Below are 8,423 nucleotides of genomic sequence, written 5' to 3'. Positions count from 1 at the left end.
AGTCCTAGCTGTGTTACTGGCTCATTAAGGAGATGAGATGCTCAGTAAAGAAGGTGTTTTTTGCAAGCAGACTGCAAGGACTCACACTGCACTGCTGCAGTGGATGGAGCTGCTACATTCCCTGTCTCACTCTGAGAAGAAGAATTTGCTCCAGAACATCTCCACATCTCCAGCTGCCTGGTTACAGAGGATCTCTCCTCTGATCCTGCTCCCAACACATTTTGGAGTCCCTTTCCACCTGAAGGTGGTGGCTGTCCCCTCTTTGCCTTTCCTGTGAGTTAGGAACAGCTTTAGGCTTGGTCTTCTGCTTTGGGAAGAGCTCTAAGCCCAGCATGGGGAGGCTGCTGGTGCAGGGAATTCTCTCCAGCAGCAGGTACCAAAGCAGCTTTGTCTGCAGATGTAAACTCTAAATCATTGTCTTTCCCTCTTTCAGGACAAGCTCCTGGGAGAATTTGGTTTACCACACATCTGACGTGTATTTATGAACAGGGGAAAAGCAGCCATTCTCTGGGAATAACTCTATTTCTAAAAAATGTCAGGGGAGTATTTATGTCTCCCATTACTGTCTCCCCCACTGAGGGAGCCTTCACAGAAACATCACTTTTTGGGCTCCTACTGTTTCAAACAAGGACAGATTACAGCAATCTGTAGGTTGATAAGGAAAAGAGAGATTTCACCTGTGACTGGCACCTCTCATGTTTATCTCAAGGGCTCTCCAACCCAATATTGGTGAAAAAGGTGATGAACCCTCTCTGAAAATCAGTGTCTGGTTGTGCCATATCCACAATTGGAAATAAGGATCCAGCTCAGTCCAGATTTCCATGACGACCAGGGGAGATGTACAGCTATAGACAAATGAGAGGGGAATAAAAAGGAAGGTTTCAAATTCAGTTTGTCTGAGGTAACTTCAGTGAAGGTAATAGAGATACCTGAGTGTCACTGACAGGGAGGTAAACTAAGCATAATGGTTTTTACACTGAGTAAATACATTAGCAGTGGCCTTCCTGCCAAAAGGAAATCATGAGATACTTTTTTCCACCAATATCTTCAGTAAATTTCCATTTTTCTTAACCATTATTTTTATTGAAGGCTTTACTGCACAAAGGATCCGGGGGGAACAGGAAATCACATAATGGTGCAGGTTGGGGAATTCTCTAAAAATACGTAACCATGGCACCCTTGTCATTATCAATCAAGTGCTCTTGATAAAAAGTAAAGTAATTAGCCTTTGAGAGGAGCATAAAGCTAATTAAAAATGACAACTTAGTCATCTCAACAAACAACAGCACAGAACCAGTCCAGAGTTCTAACTATAGCACAGTGTGATAACCTGACCTGCCACAACCACTTGCCTTCAACCCCTTAAAAGAAACCACAGTTTGTGAGAGTGAAACTTTGATAACCTCTTCCTTCAATGTGAAATTTAGATTTGTCTCATCTACCATCCAATATTTCTGTTTGTTCTCTGAGTTTCTTCGTCTTTTTCTAGGACAGTTCTGCACAGATATCAGAAATTTTTCCAAGTGAAATGATGGAAATTCGTTTAGTCTCCTAACAGGAGATGACAAAATGTGAAGCATGAACATATGCATTGTCAAAATAATTCACAAGTTGCAAATGGGTTTAGTCTCATAACAAAGTTGCTTGCTCAGAATTTATAAATAATAACCAGAAACAAAAAGAAACCTCTGGTCTCTCACTTAGGGAGCAACTGGGCTTCTGTCCTCTCACAGGTGGTAATAGCAAGGTTTTAATTTAGTTCTGTGGAGCAAGAATGAATATTTCTTCTTTTCTTGCCCTCCAAAAATCCTTGAGGGGGACACATTATCAGAAAATTATTACAATTGCCACCACTTTTGTTAGCAGGTGTATTTACTCACACTGCAGGCACTGAAGGAAATAAGTTGCTGTATTTTCTTGGAATCATAGGATGACTTGGGTTGGAAGGAACCATGAAGATCATCACCTTCCACACTCTGCCATGGGCAGGGACAGCTTCCACTGTCCCAGGCTGCTCCAAGCCTGGCCTTGGGCACTTCCAGGAACCCAGGGCAGCCTCAGCTTTTCTGGGCAACCCTTGCCAGTGCCACCCCACCCTCACAGGGAAGGATTTTCTCCCAATATCCCACCTAAACTTACTCCTTGGCAGTGGAACCTATTACCTGTGTCCTGTCCATCCATCCTTTATCCCAAGTCCCTCTCCAGCTCTTCTAGAGCCCCTTCAGGCACTGTCTTTAAATATTTCTCTTTTCAGATCACCAGATTCTACTAAATAACATAAACACAGACACACACACACACATGTGTGTGTATGTATATATATATATATAATTAAACATACTAATTCAGCCAGGAACACTGCTTAAAGCTGAGATGCTTAAAGCTGAGAGCTCATTCTCTTTAAGAATCAGAGTTCTGGGATCACAAAATCATTAAGGTTAGAAGCAACCTCTGAGTTCATCAAGTCCAACCATCACCCTGGCAATGCTGAAGTGCCCTAACCTAAGGTGTGTGCACACAACAGAGTCTCCTGAGCTCACACTCACAGGATTAGATTTTAAAAGGATAAAGCAGTGCTGGGATGGGCCAAGCCCACACTGGTTCCTCAGCAGGTCCTGCTGAGTGATGCTGATACTCCATCATGCTGACAGGCTTTCCTCGAGCACTCAGGAAATTCAGATTTGATCCTCCAAACAAGGATTGGCTGGAATAGGAAAAGAGGAAGGAGAGATTATGGTTAGGTTTTGAGTATCCCACACTAATCTTTCACTATAGTTTCAGTTCCTGCTGGCTGGGAAGGTCAGAACAGTGACTTAGGGAAGGCCTGGGGCTGCTGAGATGCAGCACATCGGGAGCACCCCATGGAACAGAGTGATTGCAACGCAATGCAAGAAGAGAAAACTTAATCTCCTTTGACTCACAGTATATATGAATATATGAGAGGGCAAAATACTTACAGATGTGTATCTAGACCAAATAAAAAGGCCTTGTAGAGACAGGGAAATATGTATCTTGTGCTGCGCTGCTTGAAGTCCTAGGAAAGCTCGAAGCAGAAATAAAATGTTTTCTTATATTTTATAAAAACGTTGGATGAAAAGAAATTCTGAAGTAGATAAAGACCTTGATCCTGCTCTGTAATGCTTGGTAAGACACAGCTCAGGAAGGGCAGCTCTGGCTTAGGAAGGAGAGTCTCCCTAAGCCTCATCCACAGCCGGTGGAGAGAGGGATCATCCATCCCCAGCTGGAATAAGGAGGGATTGCTCCATTCCAATCCATGGAAGCAGACCAACACATACAGGCTGAACATCTTAGGCTGGGATCCCAAATCTACAGATCTGCACCTCTTAATAATTATTCACATGCCAAATGTAACAGCCTTGGACAACCTTCCTGAGCCCTGCTTTACAAGCTTTTCATTGAAAACGTTTTTGGGGTCAATTTTTCTTCCAGCTGAATTCTGTATCGTGAATTCAGTGCAATTTTGGGTTATTCCAGTTTGCTTTTTCAATTCTTTAAAGTGTTTTCTCAAATGTGTTTGTAGAGACTTGTGACTAAAAAAATTTAAAGGCCCTAAAGGAAATGCAGTTTCTTTTCATACGCCTACAGGACAAGCAGGTGTTCTGGTCTCAGACTCTTGCATGTTATAGGACATGAGGGAAGATAAGAGAAGTGCTGCTTTTCTCTTCCTTTTCTGCTTTCCCCAAGCAAAAATTAAAGTTTTACAGGGATGAGGTAGTAATCTACACCACCTGCAAGGAGCAAGCAGGTGACTTGATCTTTTGACGTGTCATTTCCTCGAGTAGGGATGGTGGAGATGAAAATGAGGTATTTGTCTTGTTAGGAAAGGAGAAAAGAGTGAAATCTCCACTTACTCACGTACCTCTTCTTAGATCTATGGGCTCTAAACTTAATTCCAGGTTTAACCTGGAGAAAGAAATGGAAAAAATGCTCTGTAATGAACAGGACTGTGTTGGCAGCAGAGTGGATTTGATGATCTAACAGCTCTTTTTCCATCTCTGATTTCTTTGATACTATTTATAAAAAGGGAAGAAAAATGATGCACCACTCCAAACAAATTGTTACCATAAACCAACAGCAAACATCAGAATTGGCCCTGTAAGAGAGGGAGAGGACTAACAAGGTACCTTTCCTGCTCCTGGGCTATGTTTATCTCCCATATTTATTTAAAAGCAAATCAAAATACTTTTAAGCAAGTCGACTGGTTCCAAATTTAGGAACAATTGAACAAAGAGGAATCTGCTAATTCCAGATGGAGTGCATATAGTCCCTTGGCACTTATTACTTACCAAATGTTTCAGAAAGCAAACACATGACCTAAAAGATTTCGTGAGTGTGGGGTCCTCAAAAAGCTTTTAACAAGTCATGTATTTCCAACCATATTTACTTTACCCACACACAAAACCCCTGCTTCATTTTCCTTTTTTTTTTTTTCTCTTCTAGGCAGACAATGCTGCCTTTAAAGACTATTTATGGATGATTCAGTTACCCCATAAGGGCAGGAGCTCTAAAGGTGTCTCCTTTGAAAGGCTTCAGCTGGGGAGCATCTGCTGCCTGCCAGGGCCACCTTCCCTGGTGGGTGCAGGTGTTCTGCTAAAGTGGGATCCTCCTGCCCAGCCCTGCAGGAAATGGGCACCCACAGATGGTTTCTCATCTCAGAGAGACGCAAAATATTTCTCTGTTGTGGGTATTTTTATTTTTTTTTTCTTTTAAACCTGCTCCCTTGCACACCAAAGTTGTCCTCCAACATCCTGCAAGGGAGTGCCAAGCCACCATCATGACACACCTCTCAAATTAATTGAGATTTATTTTTTTATGCATTTCATATTCTTCACTGAGGTGTTTTAAATTACTTTCATAGGAAAACAAGCATAATGAACATAACTTGGAATTTTTTAGAGAGCATTATATTCCATTATTGTAATTGTTTCCTCCCCAGATTCAATATTTCATGGGAAGAGTAAAGTAGAAATTCTTGATTTTTGAGGCAGTTTGATGAAAGTCAGTGATTTTTTTTCAGCTTCCCCACCCAGGAGAACAGAGGTGGCAGGGATATTGCCATCTGTGTCTGTCCCAGCTCGTGTGGGTCCTGGTAGGCAAAAATCCCACCTGGGTCCTGCTTTGGGAGATCTTCACTAAACCCCTTCAGGCTGAGAGGGTGAAAAGTTTTCACTTCAGCTCTAGGTGACAATTTTCATGACACATACACAAAAAACTTCAAGATTTCTTCTGTTCATACTTTTCTGCTGGAGGAATGAACCTGGCCCTGTAAGAGGGGCAAAATCAAAGACAGCAGAGAAAAATACTTAGTAAACATTTAATTCTCAGTTGAGGTGATTTTTTTAATTTTTTTTTTTTCTGTTCTTGCTTTCAACATTCTGATAGGTCCTTTCTTAGCGATCAAGCCCCTTCCATGGTTCTCAAAGGGAAAATAATCTAAAGTCAGTGAGTTGTGACTGAAAAGTGAAATAAGTTTTCATGGTAGTATAAACAGGTAGATGTAATTTAGTCTTGAGTTTTTGATGAGTTATACCTCTTCCTTTTAAGCTTTTAAATATTTTTTTCCCCTTTAGCTCTTACTTTAATAACCTTCCTTCCAGTTATACTCCAACCCTTTCCTTTGGGTTTCTATGGTTGTCATTTTTTCACAGCTACAGACTCAGCCCAGAAAGAAACTGAGGGCAAACACTTATTCCAATTTGAGTATCTACAAGGTGAAATTTATCTGCTGACAAAGACTCCCTTTGTTCAGTAACTCTTCTCTAACTGTGTGCAGTGTGATAGTTCCCTCAAGTTTTCCTACTGCTGGCATTTCCCTGCAAATCCTTAAGCTGCACCAGCAAACTCAGCCGAACACGTTATTTTACATTTTTAACTGAAATGCTTTTTGTTTTTATTTTAATGAATCCCCTAACTCCAAGTTTAATTAAACTCATGTTTTTTAATTAATTACCAACAAATGCAAATAAGGCAAACTACACAAACATGTATTCACCGTTCCCTGATAGATATGTGGGTGGGGTTTTTTTTAATCCTGAAGTGCCAGGATTTAAAAAATCTCAAAGTCTTGAGGGTTACAACCCAAAAATTCTTTTCATTTGGGGTTTTATGAGAATATTTTAGTAGTGAATGGCAGGGAGCTCATCTTCTTGAGGGAGGAGAAAGCAAACTGCAGGTTCTTTAGTTTTTACCCACATTATTCTTGTTAAACAACAGTGACACTCAGCAGATTTAGGCCTGTGCATGTATTATTATAAGATAAAAAAGAGCAGAATACAAGAATTTCATAGAATCACAGATATGTTAACATAATCACAGTTACCTTCCCTAAATGCTTACAAATCTGAATTCATGACATGCTCTCTGCTTACTTAAATGCAGCTAAACCAGAAATCCTAAATGAAACACATAAGAGTTCAAGCATCAAACTCAAATGCTCAAAGCCCAGGAACCCCAAATTTAAGGCATGTGATATTGTAATGCTTAAAAATTAGAAACTCTCTCCTGTGAGGACAATACCCAGTTGAATTATTTTTTAACTACATAATTATTATTTTGAGGAACAAATATTTCAAGATCTCATGATCTCATTACTCTGAAGAGCTGCTCAGAAACGTCTTAGCTTCTCTGATCACTTTTTTCAGTCCAAACCCTGCAAAAGCAGCCCGTCCCTAATATGTGGGATTATTTAAATCATTAAAGCAAGCAGGAATATTTGTTTCTGCTCCCTTCCTGGGCTTGACAGGGATGAATTTGGCTGTGTCCACAAGTCTGGTTCAGCTCGATCTCACAGTCCCAGCATGACCTGAATCCACACACAGAGATCTCGAGTTTGCTGAAAACCAAAGTGCAGAGCTTGAGCTCTGGCCCTCCTGGATCCCAGCCCAGAGTCCTGGCCCTCTACACCCTGGACACGAAGCAAAGCCAGCACTGGAGTGCTCAGCAAGTTCCCTGGACAATGTATTTTCCCATCAGTCAGCAGGTAAGAGCTGTTTTTCCTACTTGGCAAAGGGTTTTCTTATTTGCAGCAGCACTGCTCACCTCTGGAAAACATATTCTGCAAGTGTTTGCAAGTATTCATGTTTCCACTTCTTTTTACAGTCATTTTAGGTTATATTTTGAGTTTTATACATCTCTGTATTTATATATTTTATATATTTTCATAAATTTTGTATTTTTTATACATATACACAACTCTCTGTGTACACATCCATAGAACCTCTTCTACTTCTCCCCATCCAAAATGACAGGCAGATTTCTCCATCATTCACCATGGGCTGGAAAGAGGAGATTAAGGGACTGACACTAAACCACCTTTACCTCCACAAAGAGGTTTTCTGCCCCCTGAGATGCAAAATGTGAATCCACAAATTTGTGGTGTCTCTTCTCCCACCAGAAGGACAAATAACTTAAAAGGGAAATTAACAACTTAAAAGGGAAATTACCAACTTTGAGACCTGCCTATACAGCAAACTTTTTGGGACTTTTTCCAGCTCTCTGTCCCTCCATTTGCCCAGATGAAAAATGGGAATAAGCAGCCCCTAATGATCTTATACAAAAAATTTAATAATGTTTAGCTTATCTAATTGATGTCTTTTGAGGAGCTTAGCTAAAAGATGTCATATGTGCAAAGTTATTTGTTGTGTTTAGAGATATTTGCGCTCCCATCCTTGGGAAAATTCCTCACGTTCCCTGTCCTGCTGCACTTAGCAGTGATCCTATCTTGATTGTGTTCCAGCTACCCAGTGTCAAAAATAATCAGGAATAGGCAAGATAAAGCACAAGAGTGTTCTGTGGAAGGCTGTGAATCCAGTGGCTCCTCCTTCCCCTCCTTGTCCAGTCTAAACACATGCAATCCTTTGGAAGTAATAAATAAATAATTGAACCAGCAGGGCAATGTCCACCCGTCTCCTGAACAGCTCCTGTAACACGATAGTCCTTAGGCAGCCATGCAAGATTTATCATCAGAATTTCAAGGCTTGAGAAAGCCCTTAAAATACCCCACATCCTCCCAAACAGCTCTTCCAAAAAAATGAGGAAATGAAGACATTCCCTCTTTTGCTTTTTCCCAGTTTCCTTCCAGCCCACAGGTTGGTGAGAGGCATGGGGACTGCTGAGACCAGCTTCAACAAAAAGGGGTTTTCCTTCCTTAAGAAATATTGCAAACAGAAGATTCCCATGTTTGAAAGGTCAGAGGAAAAAAACATAATGCACTCATGAAGAGACAACCTCATTAATCCTGTTGTTCTTGGCCCAGTCAATAGAAGAAACATAAATGCTGTCAACACTGCGCTGCTAGATAAAGGATAAAAAGTGGGAATGAAATGTTTTACTGCAAGGACTGCTCTTATGGTTTGAGAACATTTCTGGAAATAACCTGAGCTGAGAAAATGTTCCCTAGGAGG

At 40.8% G+C, this 8,423-nt stretch overlaps 1 protein-coding gene across 1 annotated transcript in view; it reads right to left on the bottom strand.

Moving 5' to 3' along the window:
* Window positions 1–683: 683 nt before the first annotated feature.
* The window catches only part of LOC116998849, a 59,578-nt gene continuing 51,838 nt past the window's right edge, over window positions 684–8,423 (bottom strand). The window contains exons 6-7 of the mRNA XM_033064981.1: window positions 2,547–2,704; window positions 684–845 (exon numbers count right to left, since the gene is read on the bottom strand). Coding sequence (XP_032920872.1) covers window positions 2,606–2,704 — 99 coding nt within the window. The 3' untranslated portion in view covers window positions 684–845; window positions 2,547–2,605. The remainder of the gene's footprint in view (window positions 846–2,546; window positions 2,705–8,423) is intronic.

Source organism: Catharus ustulatus, chromosome 7, assembly GCF_009819885.2.
Source record: "Catharus ustulatus isolate bCatUst1 chromosome 7, bCatUst1.pri.v2, whole genome shotgun sequence".
Taxonomy (NCBI): Eukaryota; Metazoa; Chordata; class Aves; order Passeriformes; family Turdidae; genus Catharus; species Catharus ustulatus.
The sequence above is the reverse complement of the archived record's forward strand: the minus strand, read 5'-3'. Positions and strand labels throughout refer to the sequence as shown.